The following is a 19841-nucleotide window of genomic DNA, read 5'->3' as shown; positions in this document are numbered from 1 at the left end:
TTATAAAATATGTAAAATGGGTCTGAACAAGGCACATGACCGGAAAAGAAGGACCGCGTCATGGACTGCTAAATGATTTCAACTTTATCTATGTATGTGACAATTTTTCTCATGTGGAACACTACTAAACTGTTGGAAGTCAGAAGAAGTCCAGCCATGTGATTCGTGTTCAGCTATCTGATGTAAATAGTTTTCTATGTACAATCTGAATTCTACAGTTTTAACTACTTCAACTATTCATCAAGTGTCCATCAGAACCTAGCAGAAATGGATATCGGACTGCGCACGGCATGCTCCTGTGACACCCACGCGATCTGCGCGTCCAAAACATCAGACGCCAACACGACGCCAGGAGCTCTTTCTACGGTGACGGTAAAGCTCGCCTTTTGGTGCACCTCGTCGAACTGCAATTCTCCAGGAATCACCGTGACCGAGACCCCCTCCGGCGCACTCACGTCCGCCCGGTACACCGACCCGGCCGCTCCGACGTTGGTCACCATCCGCCTGACCGCCACGGCCGGCCTGTCCGCCGTCAGCGCGACCATGATCGATGGGGTATTGAGATCTTTCGCCTCGGTGTTCTCCATGTCGGCGCAGTGAACGGCGGGTGCAGGGTAAATGATCCGGTTCACTTGGTCGTCGGTGTAGCCCAACCCGCAGAGGTAGGGGATGTACTCTTCCGGTGAGATGTCGTAGACCATGCCCGGGTCGATGGCTTTGGCCGGGTTGACGAGCCCGGCGCCCATGGCGAAGTAGCCCGCCGGCGCGCCGGTCTCGTCAGCGACCGACGTGTCGGCTGTGGTCATTATCGCGGACTTGATGGCCGCGGGGGACCAGGTCGGGTGCGCGCTCTTTATCAGCGCCGCGACGCCGCTGAGGTGCGGCACCGACATGGACGTGCCGGAGAGGGACGCGAAGCTTGGGCCGCGCGGTGAGCGTGGCACGGCCGCGAGGATGTCGACGCCAGGACCCACGATTTCCGGCTTCAGCACGCCGCCGTTGTTGCGGCTCGGACCCCGGGAGGAGAACGCCGCGACGGTGGTAGGGTGTGGAGAGCTCTCTGAGCTGGCGCCGACCGTGAGTACCCACGGCGCGTCGTTCGCGACTGACCCCGGCGTCGGGCCCTTGTTGCCCGCGGCGGCGCAGACGAAGACGCCCTTCATGACAGCCGAGAACGTGGCCGCGACAACGGGGTCCTCGTGGAACCCGACGCCGTCGTCGTCTCCGAGCGACATGGATAGGATGTCGACTCCGTCCGCGAGCGCCGTCTCGACGGCGTGCATGATTGGGCTCCTCGTGCACCCCCGCCCCGCGCACACCTGGTAGAACGCGAGGTGCGCGCGCGGCGCCACGCCGGACACCACCGCGCCGCCGTCAGCGCTTCGCACGGGCGTGCCAGCCGCGATGCTCGACGCGTGCGTCCCGTGCGTGCCCGCCCTCGGCGCCCGGCGGGCGGGGTTGCGAAGGTGCCGCGTGAACTCCCTCGCGCCGACGAGCTTGTTGTTGCAGGACGCGACGCCCGGGTGCTTGCACCGGCCCCGCCACCTGGCGGGCGGCGGCGGCATGCCCTCGTCGCCGAACGACGGGTGCCCCGCGTCGATGCCGTCGTCGAGGACCCCAATGACAACCCCTTCGCCCATGTTGCTCGTCTTCCACACCGCACCGACCTGCGCCGACGGCGTCAATGTGTCGTCATCGGGCACAGCTACTGCCTCCGGGAGCAGCGCGGAGGAGAGCGCGAAGAGCAGAGCGATCTTTGCTGGATCCATTTGAGATCGGGAGAACGCAATTCGCAAGGTTGCCTCAATGGAGGTGGAGTTGCGTGTGGGCAAAGGGTGCAAGGCTGCTGCATTGGAGATGGAGATGCATTGCGGAGGAGGGAGCAGACATATATACCTGCAGAGTCAGTTCCGCGGCGAGCAGGCATGGCAGTTGTAACTGAGGTGACGAAGGGGTTGAGCTCGTAGGTTTTGTTCGGTTGAATAAGTTTGACTATTTGAGTAGGTAGGTTCAGGTCATCTCTTCGACTGTTTTAGCTGAAATCCAGTCGAATCGCTGCTTCAACGTTCAGTGTGTGTGGCAGTTGCAACTGGAACTGGCCATTTTTAGGGAACAGTAACAAAGCAAGTCCGTGTAGTTTCCCAGTCCGCGTCCGGTAAACAGGTAAACTATACCGACCTGTCTCGCATGGAAGTGGGTTTTTGTTTCGTCCAGTAAAAAAGGAAATGATTTCCGCGTCCCCAAAAATAGAGCAGGTCGCCAGGTCCATTTCCCGTTTCTGCTGTTATCCGAAGCACCAGCGCGACGCCACGAGTGTTACGTCACGAATCGAGATAATAGCAAATCCTGCGTTCAGGTTGGGTTGTGCCAGGGAATTTTATGCGGCTCCGTGTCGAGTTTCTGGCGGCTGAGCACGACTGCTAATGGTAGTAGCTCCAAAATCCCGTTGGAATTTTATGGGAGTTTTTCTTTTTTCAAAAGCAGTAGCAGCTCCAAGTCTCGTTGCAATTTTGGGATTTCTGTAGAAAATTTCAACCCGTAGCCCAGCACCTGCACGTCCAACTGGCGCACACATGACACGCGCGCATAACTGTCAAGGGGTGCTCGATGTGACCGCAACGCAACGCACGGGACGCACCCGGCCACTCGCCGCGCGCTCTCATCCCCCTAGCAGATTGAACCAGCAGCAGCCGGAGCGACCGTCGAGCCCTCCATCCGCGACGCGCGCGCGCACGGGACCTGGCAGGAGGAGGCAACGATGGAGGACGCGTACGGGCGCACGAGCGCGGCGGTCGCGTCCTGCTGGGGCCGGTTCGGCCTGGCGGCGCTGTGGCGCAGGCTCAGGCGGATGGGCTGGCCGCGCCGGCGCTACCGGACGTACGTGCTCGGCGCCGGCGGGCTCAACTACGACCCGGTCAGCTACTCCCAGAACTTCGACGACGGGAGGGTCTGCGAGTGCGAGCCCGACTTCCTGGACAGGTTCGCGGCGCGCCGGCTTGGCATCGTCGGTGAAGTCTTAGCCGTGCGTGCTAGGTTCCAGCCGTCTGGTGCGCATGTCTTGGTAGTCTCAAGCATGAGTAGTCAATAGGCGGTCATGTTGGCCATGTCTGTTTATCCTAGGAGCACTGTATGCCCTTAGGTGTCGGCGTGAGCGTCGCTCCGCGGTTGTAAACCAAACTATTCATTTTCTTTTCTTAGTATAATGATACGTCGCAATTTTCCTACGTATTCGAAAAAAAAAAGCCGTCGGGTGTGCACTACGTAGCGCTGGATGAGCTACTGGGGAGCGTTAGCTTTTTGCTCAAGCTTTTTTTACTGTGTGCGAATGAAGTTGGTAATTTCTACTCCATTTATTCTAAAATATAATCGTTTTGGCAAATTTAGATACATAGTTTTTTCTTTGTATCTAAATATAATATTATCTAGACGCATAATAAAAAAATAAGTATCTAGATTTGTCAAAACGAACTATAATTTGGAATACAATTTCGAACGGAGAGAGTACTTATTTAACAATCATGCACATGTTAATTTTATAAACGAATGAAGTTGGTAACAAATTTTTTTTATTATTACTATGTTGGGTAAACTTCCTTGAAAGAACCATTCGCTATAAGCCGAAGAAATCGTAGTGCACATCCTGCTGCTTACGGAACAAAATGGAAAATTGGAACCAGTAGGGAGGCCAATTGCCGGCTAATTAGTTTAGCATGCACTATACAAACGGATTGTATGCCTATTCATGGCAAGTGTGTCATCTGTAGCCTATCATGATGATGGATTGATGATGAAAAACTATTTTCTCATAATGTAATCTCTGTGCATTTCGATCATTGTGCGTTCACATTTTACGGTTCAGAAATAATACCTCTACTAGAAAATATGCCCGTACATACCCGTATGTTGCTACGTGAAATCATATAAATATATTAATTAGCATATAAAAATATATATTATACACCCTATATATTTTATAATAATATGGTATATGTCGGTCGAGGACTTGAGGCTTTTTTATTTCACTCGCCAAACGCTATTTTAAATGGTTTCGGACCCTTAACTCAATATACGGTCACCTGGATTCTGATTAGAACTCCGATAGACGGACCAAGAAATCATTACTTTAGTAATAATAAAGTAATAGTAAACATAAAGATAAAGATAGAGATAGAGAGTAGAGATAGAGATGGAGATAGAGAACAGAAGAGATAGAGATTACCTGACCATTTCACGTGTCGATAAGACTAGTAATACACATTGCTGACCATTGCCTTTCGAGAACATCATAGTTAAAATACAACTTTAAAAGTACATTTGATGATAGGTTCAATAACATCATTTGGATGTGACATATCTAATTACGCTTGTATTTGTATATCTTAATAGCTGATGCAAATGGAAGAAAACATACATTTCTCGAAGCATTCGAATTTCATGCAAATGGAAGAAAACATACATTTGTACAAGCATTCGAATTTCTGATAACTGCGGAAGCTCTATTGCTGGGCACAACAATTGATCACAGGCAAGCAACCACAAATTATATTGGATTTTGAACAGAAGATTCCCTCAGTAAAAATGACCTTTGTTTCAGTAAGAAACCAAAATACAGAACCGAGTCCATGACACATTCACAGGTTCCCTGAAAGGGAATTTGTGCTTTTACTGCTATCACCTTTACTAATGGTACAAAATTTTCTATCGTCTAAATCTGAGATTACCCAAAAAGGTATTCTATGATGTACATAACTTTGTAACAAGACACAAAATTGGATAGCACAGTAACTACAGATAAACTCTAAGTCAGACCACCCCAGAAGTTAGTTCAGGAGATTGACATATCAATACAAGTTCTTTACTACCAGCACTGCTGCACCATGTTCTCTCATTTCATGATCCAAAGCTACTTGCAGGACCCTCTTGTTCAGGAAACATAATTGTTTTGAGAAACTCATAGGACGTAAAGAATATAGCACCTTGAGATATATACATAGCCAGCCTTGGAGTCAAACCCCTGTGAGAAAACATGTTGCTTTATAATTTGCATACTTCAATAGGATCTTTTCTGATAAGAATGAATAATAACTCAAGTTCAATAGCATGGTATGCTTCTGGTAGATATTTGTACCTGTAAAGACCATGAAAGCCTTCTTGCCGGAAAATTTCTTTTAGTGCATGAAGAACCCCGTCATACTTGCTAATAGGGCTGAGTGCCTAAAACAAAAAGAAAACTAAATTATTAATTCTGCTGAGACCATTAGTTTGCTTCCAATAAATACAAGTGACTGAAATTGAATCATGTTACGTGCCAATGCTTACAATTCTATTATCAGATTAGTCAACAATATATGATAAACATCACAATTGGATGTTATTGGATAAACTAACTCAGAACGTAGCATATGCATGTGCCACATTACCTGTAATTGCACTCGTGTCTTGACAACATCAAATGGAGTTGTACACAAAGCAGCAGTTGACCCAGCAAAACCTCCACATAAAAGCTGCAGTGAACCAAAAAGGGTTCAAGGTTGATTTGATCATTTGTGTTTGAGATTGCAGAATGCAATCATCCTACTTCTATGCAGCTCCCTCCCTCCCTCCCTCCAGCATTGGCAAACAATGCAGGATGGTACAACATAATTAGAAGTGCGCACAGGTCGTGCTTCATTTCTAACTAATAAAAACATAAAAAGGAAGATGGTCTAAAAGGTAAAGTACAGAAACTAACCGTCTCGCCAGAACTGAGCTTGGCATTATCAGGTGCTGATTTCAAAATAGACTGCTTCAGACTCTCATAGGCATAAAACTGCAAGTTAGAAAAAAAAAGGGATCATGTTCTTTTAAACACCAAAAACAAATTGTCAAAGCTAAGCAAAAAAATAAATTATTGTACTTAATGCAGGTGCTTAAAATTTGATACCTTTACTATGGAATGTGGGATATTTCTGCAAAGAACAGCACCCCATCCAGCATATAATGAAGCAATGCCACCCCTTTTAAGGCATCCTACTAAAGCATTCCTGATGACATGAAACTCTTACTACATGATGAAGAGAATGATGAAATGAAGATATCCTACAGAAGTAGTCCTTTGAAGATACCATACAAAATCATTTGCTATGAAAAACTAGTAGGTTTCTGTTTATCTCGCTGTTTATTAGGCTCTAAAAAGAAGCTTCTAACATAAAGGAATAAACAGACGAATAACCCAGTACAATGCAAGGAAGATTGCATACCAGCAATTCTGATACTGAGAACCCACTTGCATTTGTTGTTTTATGCATTCGCTGGGTGTAAAAACAAAGGATGTTGCAATACTAGAACAACCACCAGCAGCACAATGTGCAATTGAATGATATTCCTGCAAAGATGTCAATGCAACAGCAATATTGAAATATATACCATGTAATGACAACAATTACTAGACAAAAAAAAAATATCAGTAGAAAAACTAAACTGAGATCACCTCTGGCAAAACAGGTAGAAGAGCCCCCTTAACAATTTCGTAAGTTAAGGTATAAATTGCAGAAATGGGTGCAGAACAAGCAAGTTTGCTGGCAAGTCCTCCATAAAGTCCCAGAACACCTTTACAAGAAATTCATCAAACTCAAAATATTATAGCAATCGATATTTCTCAAAGGGCAACAGTACACAGAATAAAATTTTAGTGGTGGTTGCTATAATTGAACATTACCTCTCTCAACAAGAGTGCGTCTCAGTGTTTGGTTGAATGAACTTTGTCCACAACTGTTAGCCTGAATTATGGTTTTCACTGTATCAACTGGATGCAAAGAAACACTGACTGCTGTCCCAGCTAAGGCTCCTGCCACAGCATGCCTGTTTATGGTAACAGCACCATCAAATCGATGCTCAAAAGTTGGTTGACGCTCATGTGAACACTTATCAACAGAATGTTGCAGATATATGCCATCAGCATAAGCATATTCATCTGCATTTGCTGGATCAAGAACAACGTTGTCACCAACCAGACAAGACCGTGTCAGTGTGTCAACCTGAGAATCTGTACATGCCTTACTGGAAATCTGATTTCCTGCCATTATCCTTGCCTCTTTGGCAATTTCCATATGATGGACTGAGGAAGCTGAAAAATTAGGGTCTTCATGAAATATCTCTAGATTGGATTCAGTATCATGTAGAGAACTTTCACAATCATGTGTAGTGCTAGCTTCTTCAATTGAGCTAGTACATAGCTCAGTAGGTGTGCTTCTTGTTTGACTGGAATAATCATCATCTGTAATGTCCATATTGGTGGAAGCAGCATAAGTTTCCTCACACATGCTTCTTTTGCTACTTTCAGAAGTCCCAATTTCTTCTGTCTTTTTAGTTTGCATGGAGTATACATTTGCACATTGCAAATATTGTGCACCCCCAATCTTATTGATGGAGTGCATATGTCTCCATGTGGATGAAACACCAAAAATGTTACTGAATGATGTCAGCATTAACATCTTCTTTACTGAATTAAGATCTTCATAATCTGATTTTGGTGTAGATAAACAACTTCGAGAACTCAGACCACTTGAGTTTTCCACACAGGAAGGTGTTAATATGTGTCTTTGTTGATCCCTGCTAAAACACACAGGGTCTTCCCTACTTGAAATACCATGGCTATCAGATCTTTGAGTTGTACTAGATGATTCAGGGTGGCCAACAAGATTCCAGATCCCAGTCAATGCTGATACAAACTGGGGAGTGGTCAATCTTCTATCAGTATATGTTCTGCCCGATTGAGGACTTTGACTCAGTTGATGATTGGCATCTCGATCCTTAGTAACTAAAGCATCTGGCTCAAATAATTGGTGCTCATCTAATGAAAGCCGGTGGTAATTGATTTTTGATTTTGCAGCTTTTGAAGCTCGACGGGTCGAGCTCATCTTTTACTAGCTTGCAAGGTAGTATATCATAAAAAGAAGAACATGTTCAACTAATCAGCTGCTTGAGATCTGCAGAGGCAAGAAATGAACAAAGAGCATTTAGCCCAATGAAGTAGTTCTCAAACAGCAAAGCAACAATAAGACTATACTATAAGCATAGTCATATGAATGGCTATCAAGCAGAGAATAAGCATAGCGCGCAACACCGGACACGAAACAAGGAACACGCCATTGCAGAATGGTAGCACCCTAGAGAAACGGAATCTCACAAGCATAAGCAACCTACAATCACAACGGCACAACCGAGCAGGCAGAGAGCAACCCAGTAGCTGCAATAGGATCTGACGGCTCAGAAAAACAGAGGAAAAAACCATGGAGACTCCGAATCCCAGGTACCCTGCTCTACGGGCGTTTCATCGAACACCCTGTGCGCGCGAGACGGCGTCGCTGGCGCTGCGCACAGCCCCACAAGCTCCTAATCTCTGAGCGTCTCATCCCAGCATACGCGACTATTCGAGCTAACAGTATCCCTCGATCCAATCCGAGCGGGCACCACGAGGTGTGCGACTACGCGAGTTGAGATCAGAGGCGGCTTACCTCGAGATGACCGCGTGCGAGCTCCCGCCGGTCGCAGGCCGTGCTTCACGGGGACGAGGAGGAGAAGGGCCGCCGTTGGCTTAGCTTCTCCTCCTCCTCCTCCTCCTCTAGTGGCAAGAGGTTTATGCCGTCGTGGGAGCTTGGACTCACGTCAGCTGCGTGCCTGCGTCTCCATGTCTTCTCCTTGCTCTGCTGGTTCGCTTCTCCAGCTGTCTCCACTCTCCAGGCCGCCGCCCGGCCGCCGCACGCGGTGGTTCTCTGTGCGATCCTTCCCAGCACGTGCGTGCCGTTCGATGTGCGCATCTGACGGCTCCGAATCGGAGGTCGTGATGCTAGCAATGAACTGGCCTTCTTTACAAAACAGGTCCTTTCCCCACGCCTGAATGAGATTAGCAACCATTGTTCGTTTTATTTTCAGATTTTTTTTCCCTTTTATTTTGCGAACGCATGTTTTGTATTTGTTCCGCTTGCCCGCCAAATGAACAGAAAATTGTATACAAATATAATTTCCCAAGGAATAAAAGGCTAGAGCATCCTCCGTATTGAAATCAACTTTTTGGTACACTTTCATGGCACCAGCTCTATTAAAGATCTGACTAAAATATTTGTCAGCTCATAACTATAATTACTAATCCAAATCCTATATTGATCTAAGTACATTTTAATCAGGCGTCGACACCAACAAGTGACCCCAGTGGTCAGTCTCACAACGACGGGTCTTTCACTTCTCACAGGTCTTTGTTGCCGCTCTGTCCGTCGCTCGAGCGACTGCAGAAGAAGAAGAGCCGCCTCCACGGGATGCTCGGGCACGCGAAGTTGAGAAACAACCCGTAGCCGACGCTCGGCTGCCTTGCCGCCGGCACCGACCCCCGCACGCAGTCCGTGGACGGCGCCAGTCTCACCTGCATTTGCCGCAACGATCGTGCTCAGATGCAGCATCCATCGACCATGGGATCAGAAAAGACAGAAGAGTGCGCTCGCCGTGCGCGCGCTTACGCTGGAGATGAACTTGATGCCCAGCTTGAGCACGCCCTTGTAGGTGCCGTCCTCCAGCACGACGTTGTACGGCGCCGGCTTCACCTGCAGGAACTCCTGCTCGCCGCCCTCGCTGATGATCTCGCCGACGTGCACCCTGCAGCAGAACGTCAGCGCCCATCAGCGGTGTTCATTGCCTGCGAGTTTTTGCAGACGGTCGAGGATTTGAGCTCGTCGTGTTGTGCCCTCGGCGTACTTGGTTTCGCCGACAGGAATGTCTTCGGCGAACTTGTCGATCTCCATGATCGTCAGCGTCACCTTCGCCAGCTCTTTGCACTCGGCGTCCGACAACGGAAACCTGAACTTCTCGTTCCACCAGATCTTTTTACCTCTACCTGCAGGTAATTACCACTGCCAGCTCAAAGAGAACTCGGGTAATATGTTAGATAGAATTTAGACGTATAATTCAGGAATTCATTACCTTGCGTAATTTTGCTGCTCGCAGTTTTACCACCGCACTCGACGGTCACGTAGTGTCTCTTTGATCCTGCAAACAGGAGCTGCACGGTGAGCCAAGTGTGCTCCTACTACAAAATTCAGTTTCTGAACACACAGGATGGTTGCTACAGACGTCGCGGGTGATGATGGCTATGCTTGAGGTCCTCGGCGCTGACCAACAGAAGTTCCAGAACTCCTCTGGTTTCCATGGAGGAGGAGCAGCGGCTAAGGGAACAGAATGCAAGAACACGGCGGATATATAGAGCACACGGAGCTACAATTAATTTTCCACGGAGTCTTAAACGCAGAGAGTAACCACATGCATTCAAGTGCAAGAGGAGTTCCAACAAGAACATCAAAGAGAAACTCCAAGCCATTTAATGAGTTGCGTTTTCATACCCTAACTACTTGTGTTTGCTGTTAGCTCCGTTTTTCAAAATGGAATACTCTGCATACATAAATGGTCTAAGGTTGTGATTGGTTTGGATACCGTGATATTTGGTTGTCTTGTACAACTGAATTACGTCACACAAACATTAACCAAACATAAGCAACTTGCATTTCTTTTCTTTGGCTCGACAAGTGGATAACCACCTAAACAGTCACGGTCAAGTGTGAAAAGCCTTATGTAAGTGTTCATTGTGGCTACTCGTGGCTAAGGATATGTTGTTCGACATGCCTAAAGTGGTAGATCATGGTATTCTTTTTCTCCTTATATAAAAATAAAATCACTTCCTTGATTAAAAAATAACATGTTGCAAGTATTGCAAATTCTATTTCAAAATATACTTGAAATCACAAATAGACGAGTTAGATTAGTATACGCATAAGGGTCTATTTGGTTCTTTGGGGCCAAATTTTAGCCCCGTCACATCGAATATTTGGACACCAATTAGAAGTATTAAATATAGGCTAATTACAAAATCCATTGCATAAATGAAGGTTAATTCGCGAGACGAATCTATTAAACCTAATCAGTCCATAATTTGACAGATTTATCTTATAAATTAATCTCCATTTATGTAGTTTGTTTTATAATTAGCTTATATTTAATACCTCTAATTAGCATCTAAATGTACGAACGAAGTGATCCATGATCCAAACACCCCCAGTTAAACGGGATAAACGACCATCATTAGGCTAATCACAATGGGGGTTTCATGGCGAGTTTTATGGCATTAATTACCATGACATATCAACATTTTTGATGATGTGGCACTGATTTAATGAGGGAAGAGAAGTAACCAGTTTCATCCCCACGACACTCTGCTAACTCGTTTCCAAGATGTTGGAAATAGCGTGAAACGACCACTGTGACCGCCGTTATTTCAGGGGATCATGTGCGCATTTAATTACACTTATTACACTGGTTACAAATATACATACCACACTAGATCAACTAGCATTTAATTACACTGATTAGTTTTGGAAACAGTAAAATGAAACACTTCGTCAAGGCATAGTATTTTATTTATTTCTAAACTGATGTGATATTTTTGGAAATAGGGATATAAAATCCGTCGTTATGATTAGCCTTACCAATTTACCACCCGTACCGGGGCAGTCGTCTCCGTAGTCCCCCCCATCGCACAAAGTCCAGAGAAGAGGCCGTTCTGATTCTGACCCGAGTCGCAGGCTCGCAGCATTTCCCCACGCGCACCCGAACATGGCCGCTCCGACTTCCGCCGCCGCCGCTGCCGACACAGCCACCCCGCCTCCTCCACCGTCGGCAGAGCCCGCGGCTGCACCTGCACTGGATCAGGTCTCTCATCCTCCTCCCCCTCAGCCCGACGCACCTGCGCAACCCCCGGCGCCAGCGCCAGCCCCAGCCCCAGCCCCGAAAAAGCGGAAGCTGGAGGAGGCGGGGTTCCATACCTCCGACTACTACAAGATCCGCGCCGTCGTAGCCGACCTGCGTGTCCGCTTCGTCCAGGTTCACACTCAATTTTCTTTTTGTCTAATATAAAAGGCTCCCTGAATTTTCACTGAGGCTAGATGGATGCGCTCTTGTGGAGAAGGCAGAATTGGTCGCAGTAGCTTATGCTTCTGGAAATCTAGGCGTCTACACGATCCTAGTGCAATCTTCTAATAAAATCACGTATTTTCAAGCTACTCTGCTCGTGTACCTTCTGGTGTTATGAATCTATTCTGAATTGCCCAATCTTTGTTTTTGAAGGTTTACCAAGCTACCAATTTCCGCAACACTGATGCTGCGCGTGAGATCCTGAAAGGTATACAATTAAAACCTAAATTCCTGTCTTGTCAGTATGACAATAGTTGTTCAATTGAAGGGACTCGAGGCATTCTATGGTTAGGACAGAAAAGATTAGGCTGTTGCGGGTGTTGCAAAGCTCGATCCAGTGGTGCCCGTGTCCTGATTGCTGATCCTCTTGCTATGGCTGGCCTCATTGCTGGCCAGCCGTGGCTGTGGAGGCCACTAAAGTTGAAAATGAAGCATCGAACCTTATCCCTTTGTCTCAGATCTTGGGTTGGTTTAGGCGGCAGGGATGACTTAAAACTCAGTCAGGGCTGTTGGAATGTGTTAGCAGCCTAGCTGGCCAGCAGGGTGGTCCCTACATGGACTTGAAAACACTTAGGGCCTATGCATGGTGTTGCCATGCTCATGATGGGGAGGCCACATATTATGGTGCAAGTGATAGAGAAGTCCAATGGCGGGAGATTTCAAATGGGTTGCTGACTGCTTAGTGGGAGAATTGAGGAGAATGTGAGTTAATGGATAAAGATTTAATGACATAAGTGAAACTGTGGGGGTTGATCAACTTTACATTTTTAACTTTTAGATGAGATGGGTCCACAGTCCCTGAGTTCTAATCTGCCAACTAGAAAATGAAAGACAAATTAAATGTTTGAAACTAAACTGAATTCTTCAGACAGAACACCATGATCAAACTCAATGGTAAAATTTCCTAGTATCGTTTCCACTCACATCGATTGATGACGGGTGAAAATTGCTGTTGGTGAGGTTATGTGGTCGGGAAAATGTTGCCGCTGCAATTAGAAATTGGTGGGACCTTAGAGTTGATCGAGAAAGCTTGGATAAAAAAGGCCTGATATGCCATTTATAATTAGCATAGAACTGTGAGGTGAGATGAGGGAAATCCATCCAGGTAGTCAAGTGGTCTTGATGTGGAAAATTCTAGGCGCCCATCTAGGCCATGAAGGGTTTATAGTAGACCTATAGGTAATGGAAATATGTGATCTTGTGTGTTGCTCAACCACTGAAAGAACAGTTTTGGAGACCATTGTTTTACATAAGACTATAAGAGCGCCTCCAATATGGTTCTTTGTACTGGTAGCATGGTTGGCATTTGTGCCACATGAGGGGGAAGTCTCATACAAATTTTTCTAGCATCACAGATAGTCAGTGAGCTGGTTGCAGAGGGAGATGCACTAATGTGGTTACACGTAGCTTAGGCTTTAATCACTCTGCTCCTCATTTGGCTGGTTGTATATTCAATGGTATCATAGGAAATGTTTGTTGATCATTGCAAGTCATTTTCTGCTGTTGGTTTGCTGCTAGTGCACTCTAAGCTTGATGTATCCCATTCACATCTCTACCTCTTTTGAGTTCGCATTCATAACTTTCCATTACCTGATATATGGATCCAAAATCTTGCATGCATACACATGAAATATACATAGCACATCCTTAAGTTCTAACTACAGAAATTTAGTACGCAATATATTCTTTTCACCTTTTGAATGCTCAGCAGCGTTTGTCATCCCAAATACATTCTTCACAGCATGGCTAATCATACAATACATGTATACCTATATTCAGTGGGAATTTTTTTGACTCAATATCTTAATGATGTTTCTCGGACTTAGAAATTCAGATGGTGATTGTTAGTCACCAGAAGTTTGTGTTAGAGAGAAAAAAAATCAGCAGAAGTTTCATGTTCTGTTCAGTATGTTCCTCTGTTGACATGGCTTGATCTTACATACATATTGATGTCTTGTTTTTCAGAAATAAAGGGAGTCATGGAACTATCCAAGAAAATGAGGCTCAAGCTTGGTGCTACACCTGACCCTGTGAAATCAACAGAGAAGCCTTCAGCTGTACCTGTGAAGGAAGAGCCTGTGAAGCCAGCAGAGAAGCCTCAAGCTGGACCTGTGAAGGATGAGCCTGTGAAACCATTGGAGAAGCATTCAGCTGAACATGTGAAGGATGAGCATGCGAAACCATTAGAGAAGCCTTCAGCCGAACCTGTGAAGGATGAGCCTGCGAAACCATTAGAGAAGCCTTCAGCTGAACCTATGAAGGATGAGCCTCTGAAACCCACCGGGCCAGCTCCAGCTGGAGAAAATAATCAAGTTCCCGGGGTAGGTCAGGCTACGATTTCTCCTAATAACGCAGGTGTTGATTCAGCAGTCAAGAATGATAACTCAGATGCGCAGCAGTGAAGACATAGTGGAGACCCAACCCAGTGAGATGGCGGATCACCCATAGCTGCTGGACGAAAATGCAGAGCGACTGGTGGATCCCCCTACCAGCTTGAGTTGTCTTGCCTCTCCTGGAGATAATTTAGTATGTATGTGCTAACCTAAGAAGAGGGATAAGGACATCGAGATGCAAATTATATTGCGGTGCTCACATTCATTCTTTCTGTAATGTGTTGCCCATGAATAATTTATTCGTCAAATTGTAGCTGTGTAGCCGGATCATACATTAAATTGTGCTGTTGCTAAGTATTGGCCAATCTCTTGCCGAGTCGTTGCTTGAGCAGAGGTCATGGAGCTGCAAGCAAATCGGGTCTAGGAAAAGGTAGGGGCGCATGAAGCGATCTGTTACATCTGAATGGAGCAGTCGACCATTACAGTTGCCATCAGCCAGCCGATCACCGTATCTCTTCGTGTCTTCTCGTGACAAGTCTGAACTGCAGCAGAGCTGATGCGCCCAATGCATGTTCAAGATGACCAGTTTCAGAAAATGAATGAACCGAATTATGCGTAGGATAAGGTGCGTCATGGCTTTGTTGACATTACCACATTATGCGTAGCTCAACTCTTTGAATTCATGCTGCACCTGAAGTCTGTGGTCGAAAATAAACCTCTTTGACCTTGAGGTTTTGCACCCCGCCCGGAGACCTCGGGCAGCAGGAGCACGAATATGAAATTAAACCATGCGACGATTGCCAGCATGCACGGAACCGGTATGAATGGCTTCAAGTTTTCCTATATTAAGCGTTGCTAAATAAAGGACGATCGCTTGAAAATTTCAAAATGAGTTTCCTATTTTCGCTCCAGTAACCGCCCAGCTATTGCGCCACGCACCGCCGGGTTTTACGCTTACGGGTTCCGATCGGTTACCAAGAAATTCAACCGACCTACAATTACAAACCCCATTACGATTTTCCAATAATAAAAAATCGGGACAAATTCGGAAGTCATGGATCCATCCGATCTCACAATCCGCGACTTCCTCCAACCCACCGATCCGCCACTACTCCGTAGGCCCTTCCAATCTTCCAACTCCCCAAACCATGGCTGGAGATCGGCAGGGGCTCCCCGTATTCACCGGCCGGCTCGGACTCCAGGGAGGCAGCGACCAGATCATCATCCTCATGTAGCCCGCGGCGCGGGTGGGAGGAGAGCGGTTAATTGGCGCCGAGACTTCCGCGGGCGTCACCGCGCGTGATCGCGAGGGGGAGGCTTCGCGTGATATGATCCCCGCACGCGCGCGTCTCCAGCAGCCGTCGCCCAGCGGGGGGCGGCCGGGGACGAGCAGGGTGGAGGGGCAGGCGGGGATCGATCTGCTTATAGGCGGGCGGGGCGGGGAGGAGGGCGGATATGAGAGAGGCCGCGCAAGGACGTGACCCCGCCCGGACGCGCGTGGAAGACGCGGGCGGCTATATATACCAGAGGGCTCGCTCCCCCGCCCACGCGCGCAGGCCCCGTTATTCTCCCAGATCGCGCGATCTCGAGCAGAGGAAGAGCTCCTCGCGACGACACGAGAACGACGGCGGCGACGGCTGTTGGCGATCGACCACGCCGCATCGTCGACTACGTGGCAGGACCGCTGCGCGGCGAGTCGGCATCGCCATCTCTTGAGGTGAGCAGGTTGTTCTCCCTGCTCGCGCCGCCGTGAAAATTCTGCGCCGGTTCAGCCGCCAGCGAACGCGCCGGCCGTCCGGGAGGCAGTTGCGCTGCGCGTTTAGGGCTAGAAAGTTCCGCCGAGTTAGTTTCTTTACCGGAAATCCTCTTTCATATTCTTCGAAAAAAACAGTAATTCTGATCTGTGTTTGAACTCGACTCTTTCATCGAGTTCGACGTTCTTTTGATCGATTCTGTGCTCTGCATGCTTTTTCACAAAAGATTTGGTCTCTAATTTGTTTTAGGCATTCTGAAATCTGAATTACGTACGATCAGCCGGATTGTGAACAGATGGCGAGCAAATTCGACGACGAAACCAATGTAAGATACAATCTCTCTCTCTCTCTCTCTCTCTCTCTCAAATAATTTCGATCATGAACGTAGTGCCATTAGTATATTCATCGCAAAGCTTATTGATTCCAATGCTAATGTTTATTACAACTCAGAATTAGCTGCTTATTGGTAGAATTAGCACTTTATTGACAGATCACATCGTTTCTAACCAATGCTATGCCTCCAGCAGCAATTGGAGGACGAATATTGCGACCAAGATGATGATGACCTCGGTGATTTCATCGTGTATAGCGATGATGAAGATGACGAGTTGTCAAAGCATAAGCATCAGCGGCAAGAGGAGTTGGAGGATGGCATGAAAGAGGAAGTGGAAGAGGAAGTTGAGCCGGTAGAGGAGGTTGATGAGGCGGAGGAAGAGGTGGAGATGGAGGAGGCTCCAGTTGGGCAGCAAGAGATACTCAGCCTGAGGGAGCAGTTAAAGGAGAAAATTAGGAGGAAAAATGCGGCAATGACTGCTGGAACCTGCAAGGCTAGATGCTCATCGTCTGTGAATCAGACGATATTGCCACCAGGGAAGGATGGGTAAGTGTACTCTTGCTATTGCCTTCTATTCGGGTACATATTTCATTCTTGTGGTTGATAGTAAAATTTTTGTAGATATGGCACCTTTTTTGGTCCATCAAAGCCAGTGCTTGCTCGCCGAGTCATTGAAGAAGGATGCTCTTCGTTCATGAAAGAACGAGAAAATGTGTCGTCCAGAGTACGTGCAAATACTACTTAATTAATTAAGGATTTTATCTCAGTGAACTGTCGTGTGACTATCTTGAAACATTGCCTGCAGAAAGGTGCTCAGTTGGTTTCAAAGGTGCAACCTGGCACAGTCGAGAATCTGCAGAAGCCAAAGTTTGTTAGTGAGGTACAAAGAAATTAGAATAAGATTAATTATGCCGTTTACTGTATGGACGTCTGCATAGATTGATTTATAAACTTATGCTTTGACATATGCAGGAGAAAAGAAAGGTTGATGCACTTCGTGAGAACCGAGACTACTCATCTTTGTTCTCAGATGATGCTGATAATGCACAACCTACAAAAGAGCAACCTGACAATAGGACGCTTCTTCTTGTTCCCAAATCTGGTAGGGACACTACTTATCTGTTAAACAAAAGTTAGTTTTTCCTGTTTCTGTAAGTTTCACGAGCAAAATGCTTGTACTTATGCAGAGTCTCATGTTCGTGGTGGGGCAATGAATTCTGCTGGTATGAGCACGATGCCCTCAGGTCAGCCTGCCCGATTATCATCAAAAGACAATGCTTCCTTTCAGGCTCGTGTCCATCGTAAGGCAGGGTCTCTGGGAAAGGACTCTCTTGCAGACAGAAAAAGGATGATTGCTGCTGGTATAAACGGGTCCAACCTCCCTAACATGAAGAAGAAGACTCCAGGGTTGAATCCATCCTCGAATAGCCAAAAGCTGCAGCCGTCACTACAGAGCAAGAGGCCACAGGCGTCGGTTCCTAGCCGGAGGCAGCAGCAGCCGGCGTCCCAGGCCCGGAGGATGCAGAAGCAGTTGCAGAGTCCGAGGCCGCAAGGCAATGGCCGTCAGCTATCCTTGCAAGGTCGAAGGCCTGATGGATCTGTACAAGGTCAGCGTATTGTGCAGAATGGATCGGCTCAGCTCAATGGGAGATTGAAGTCAGAACAAAAGCGGCTCGATCCTTACTCGAAACTCAAGGTCACAAACCGTTTGCCATTAACATAGCTCGGTTCTGTATTCATTCTATGCAAAAGCACGTTTTTCTTATTAGTACAAAACATTCACTGAGCACTTAAACATTGTTCTACTTTTGCAGGCTTCTCATCCAATGGATAAGCGTGCAATGAAAAGAAAATCTGATGATGGAATGGGAAAATATTCATTGATGATTAGAAAAATTTTTAAGTATGATTTTCATTATTGTTTCTTTGTATTACTGTGCTCTTTCATTTGGTGGCCTCCATGGGTTAGGGTTATTACTACTACCACCTGGTCATAAAATTAGTGCATCAGACCATCAGTACAGCTAGGCATTCCATATTGTGAATTTTTGGTACTAGCTCTGATTTGGTGCTCGGATTCATCTGCAGCTATGATCCTAGAAAATTTATGGACGGAGATGAAGATGACCGTAACATGGAAGCTGATTTTTCTAGCATCGAGAAGGAAGAGAGAAGAAGGTACCTGGTTGTTTTAATTTTAATTTGCATAAGTCAAACCTTAGAATGTAATGTCTGAAACAGTACCTTAGATTAATTTTAATTTGCTTCATAGCTGATTTTTTTTATTGGTCTTTCAGTGCTGCACTTGCAAGGAAAGAGGACCAGGAGCAGCTCCGCCTGATCCAGGAAGAAGAGAGACGCGAACGTGCAATGAAGAAGAAAAAGTTAGCACACAAGGAATAGTAGAAGCGGTCAGGGTAGAAACAGCCCTGCCATGCGTATGGATAGGTTTAGTTAGATTGTGGCCGGGTAGGCATCTAGGCTTTTGTAAGCCTGCTCCTATAAACTGCAGAAAATTTCAAACTCAACACTTTCTTCATGACCGAAGTTTAATTTAATGATAGGGAAAAGTTCATTTTACTCCCTTCAATAATTCACTTTATCTGTTTAACCTTCTAAAAAAATTTAGGCTTAATTTACTCTCCCAATAATTCCGGTTAGTACAATCTACCCCCTAATGCTATTTTTCTTTTTTTTCTCTACATACAAATTGAATTTTAAGTTCAAATTTTATGAGTGGGTAGAGAACATGATGCCCTATTAAAAAATACATTAAGAATTTTTTATGGTTATTTTCATAAGTTGGAAACATTTAACACGAAATTTATCAAAAAATACAATTCTGCATAAAAAATATTCATGAAAAAATTATAATGTATTTTTCTAGCATAGGGCATCACATTATAAGTTATATTGAAAAATTTAAAGTTCAAAAAATAAAAGAGAGAAATCTCAGTAGGGGGATTGGAATAGTTTGGGCAAGTAAATTGAGTCTAAATTTTATTTAGAAGTTTAGTGGACAAAGTGAATTGTTGAGGGGAGTAAAATAAACTTTTTCCTTAATGATATGGGAGTTCAGTTAATGGATGCTACAAACCTAGTTTTGAAACGATAGTTAAAACTAGTCATTTCAGAGCCTTAAAACTCCACATAATCTGCTCTCTGAACTGTCAGAACTTCGACATCCAAACATATTTGATCTGGCGCAGACGAGTGTGTTAGTAGCAACGTCGGAACAAAAAATATTTTCTAGGAACGATAATAATATTTTCGTGTGTAGACGTTTTCTCTTGTTCATCATTCGATGTGTTCAGTTATTTAGTGCCTGTCTGTCGCGCCCTCGAATCCTAGTGCTTTAAAACAGGTGAGTACGTGTGGCTATTTCTGCTTTGTGCAATTGCGCCACATTTGAGAGCAGCTCCGGCCTCC

General features: G+C 45.9%; 6 protein-coding genes across 9 annotated transcripts; 3 read left to right on the top strand and 3 right to left on the bottom strand.

The window, feature by feature from the left end:
- Positions 1-176: 176 nt before the first annotated feature.
- Positions 177-1969, bottom strand: LOC112874076 (subtilisin-like protease SBT1.8). Of its 2 annotated transcripts, XM_025937256.1 has the most exons (2): positions 1897-1969; positions 177-1667 (listed from the first exon to the last, which is right to left on the bottom strand). In XM_025937256.1, the coding sequence occupies exon 2, from the start codon at positions 1638-1640 to the stop codon at positions 252-254; it is 1389 nt and encodes a 462-aa protein (XP_025793041.1). In that variant the 5' UTR covers positions 1641-1667; positions 1897-1969; the 3' UTR covers positions 177-251. The 2 variants fall into 2 exon arrangements, with proteins under 2 accessions (XP_025793041.1, XP_025793033.1); XM_025937248.1 differs by lacking the exon at positions 1897-1969 and having other exon boundaries at positions 177-1882.
- Positions 1970-2561: 592 nt separating this feature from the next.
- LOC112874334 lies at positions 2562-3224 on the top strand. The gene has a single exon (XM_025937607.1). It carries the CDS (start codon positions 2759-2761, stop codon positions 3086-3088), a length of 330 nt encoding a protein of 109 aa, XP_025793392.1. The 5' UTR covers positions 2562-2758; the 3' UTR covers positions 3089-3224.
- Positions 3225-4550: 1326 nt separating this feature from the next.
- Positions 4551-8878, bottom strand: LOC112878823 (calcium-binding mitochondrial carrier protein Aralar2). The gene is made up of 10 exons (XM_025943054.1): positions 8564-8878; positions 8496-8533; positions 6698-7967; positions 6470-6588; positions 6240-6364; positions 5924-6023; positions 5732-5809; positions 5421-5504; positions 5129-5214; positions 4551-5014 (listed from the first exon to the last, which is right to left on the bottom strand). Exons 3-10 carry the CDS (start codon positions 7896-7898, stop codon positions 4891-4893), a joined length of 1917 nt encoding a protein of 638 aa, XP_025798839.1. The 5' UTR covers positions 7899-7967; positions 8496-8533; positions 8564-8878; the 3' UTR covers positions 4551-4890.
- A 345-nt stretch (positions 8879-9223) lies between these two features.
- On the bottom strand, positions 9224-10177 carry LOC112898412. Its single transcript, XM_025966738.1, has 5 exons — positions 10102-10177; positions 9952-10017; positions 9727-9865; positions 9492-9627; positions 9224-9397 (listed from the first exon to the last, which is right to left on the bottom strand). Exons 1-5 carry the CDS (start codon positions 10175-10177, stop codon positions 9224-9226), a joined length of 591 nt encoding a protein of 196 aa, XP_025822523.1.
- Positions 10178-11542: 1365 nt separating this feature from the next.
- LOC112880545 (transcriptional regulatory protein AlgP-like) lies at positions 11543-14689 on the top strand. Its single transcript, XM_025945256.1, has 3 exons — positions 11543-11901; positions 12145-12199; positions 13957-14689. Exons 1-3 carry the CDS (start codon positions 11635-11637, stop codon positions 14391-14393), a joined length of 759 nt encoding a protein of 252 aa, XP_025801041.1. The 5' UTR covers positions 11543-11634; the 3' UTR covers positions 14394-14689.
- A 493-nt stretch (positions 14690-15182) lies between these two features.
- LOC112903147 (protein SPT2 homolog) lies at positions 15183-18954 on the top strand. 3 transcript variants are annotated; one of them, XM_025972376.1, is made up of 10 exons: positions 15183-16041; positions 16328-16403; positions 16606-16958; positions 17034-17136; positions 17218-17292; positions 17385-17514; positions 17600-18108; positions 18227-18315; positions 18501-18590; positions 18710-18954. In XM_025972376.1, exons 2-10 carry the CDS (start codon positions 16374-16376, stop codon positions 18813-18815), a joined length of 1485 nt encoding a protein of 494 aa, XP_025828161.1. In that variant the 5' UTR covers positions 15183-16041; positions 16328-16373; the 3' UTR covers positions 18816-18954. The 3 variants fall into 3 exon arrangements, with proteins under 3 accessions (XP_025828161.1, XP_025828149.1, XP_025828155.1); XM_025972364.1 differs by having other exon boundaries at positions 16603-16958; XM_025972370.1 differs by having other exon boundaries at positions 15183-16166; positions 16603-16958.
- Positions 18955-19841: the final 887 nt, after the last annotated feature.

Source organism: Panicum hallii, chromosome 1, assembly GCF_002211085.1.
Source record: "Panicum hallii strain FIL2 chromosome 1, PHallii_v3.1, whole genome shotgun sequence".
NCBI lineage: Eukaryota > Viridiplantae > Streptophyta > Magnoliopsida > Poales > Poaceae > Panicum > Panicum hallii.
This window is presented reverse-complemented; position numbering and strand designations above follow the sequence as displayed.

What these genes read in the sequence shown, in the direction of transcription:
- LOC112878823 (XM_025943054.1), bottom strand. Translation starts at nt 7,898, where the DNA reads ATGAGCTCGACCCGTCGAGCTTCAAAAGCTGCAAAATCAAAAATCAAT. An exon ending in AGACACGAGTGCAATTACAG is followed by an intron (nt 5,215 to 5,420) that starts GTAATGTGGCAC and finishes TTTTTGTTTTAG; the next exon opens with GCACTCAGCCCTATTAGCAA. An exon ending in GGCTTTCATGGTCTTTACAG is followed by an intron (nt 5,015 to 5,128) that starts GTACAAATATCT and finishes GTTTTCTCACAG; the next exon opens with GGGTTTGACTCCAAGGCTGG.
- LOC112874076 (XM_025937248.1), bottom strand. Translation starts at nt 1,769, where the DNA reads ATGGATCCAGCAAAGATCGCTCTGCTCTTCGCGCTCTCCTCCGCGCTG.
- LOC112880545 (XM_025945256.1), top strand. Translation starts at nt 11,635, where the DNA reads ATGGCCGCTCCGACTTCCGCCGCCGCCGCTGCCGACACAGCCACCCCG. An exon ending in TGCGTGTCCGCTTCGTCCAG is followed by an intron (nt 11,902 to 12,144) that starts GTTCACACTCAA and finishes TTGTTTTTGAAG; the next exon opens with GTTTACCAAGCTACCAATTT. An exon ending in TGCGCGTGAGATCCTGAAAG is followed by an intron (nt 12,200 to 13,956) that starts GTATACAATTAA and finishes CTTGTTTTTCAG; the next exon opens with AAATAAAGGGAGTCATGGAA.
- LOC112874334 (XM_025937607.1), top strand. Translation starts at nt 2,759, where the DNA reads ATGGAGGACGCGTACGGGCGCACGAGCGCGGCGGTCGCGTCCTGCTGG.
- LOC112903147 (XM_025972364.1), top strand. Translation starts at nt 16,374, where the DNA reads ATGGCGAGCAAATTCGACGACGAAACCAAT. An exon ending in GAGAAAATGTGTCGTCCAGA is followed by an intron (nt 17,137 to 17,217) that starts GTACGTGCAAAT and finishes CATTGCCTGCAG; the next exon opens with AAAGGTGCTCAGTTGGTTTC. An exon ending in ATGATTAGAAAAATTTTTAA is followed by an intron (nt 18,316 to 18,500) that starts GTATGATTTTCA and finishes ATTCATCTGCAG; the next exon opens with CTATGATCCTAGAAAATTTA.
- LOC112898412 (XM_025966738.1), bottom strand. Translation starts at nt 10,177, where the DNA reads ATGGAAACCAGAGGAGTTCTGGAACTTCTGTTGGTCAGCGCCGAGGAC. An exon ending in GAGCAGCAAAATTACGCAAG is followed by an intron (nt 9,866 to 9,951) that starts GTAATGAATTCC and finishes AATTACCTGCAG; the next exon opens with GTAGAGGTAAAAAGATCTGG. An exon ending in GCATCAAGTTCATCTCCAGC is followed by an intron (nt 9,398 to 9,491) that starts GTAAGCGCGCGC and finishes CGGCAAATGCAG; the next exon opens with GTGAGACTGGCGCCGTCCAC.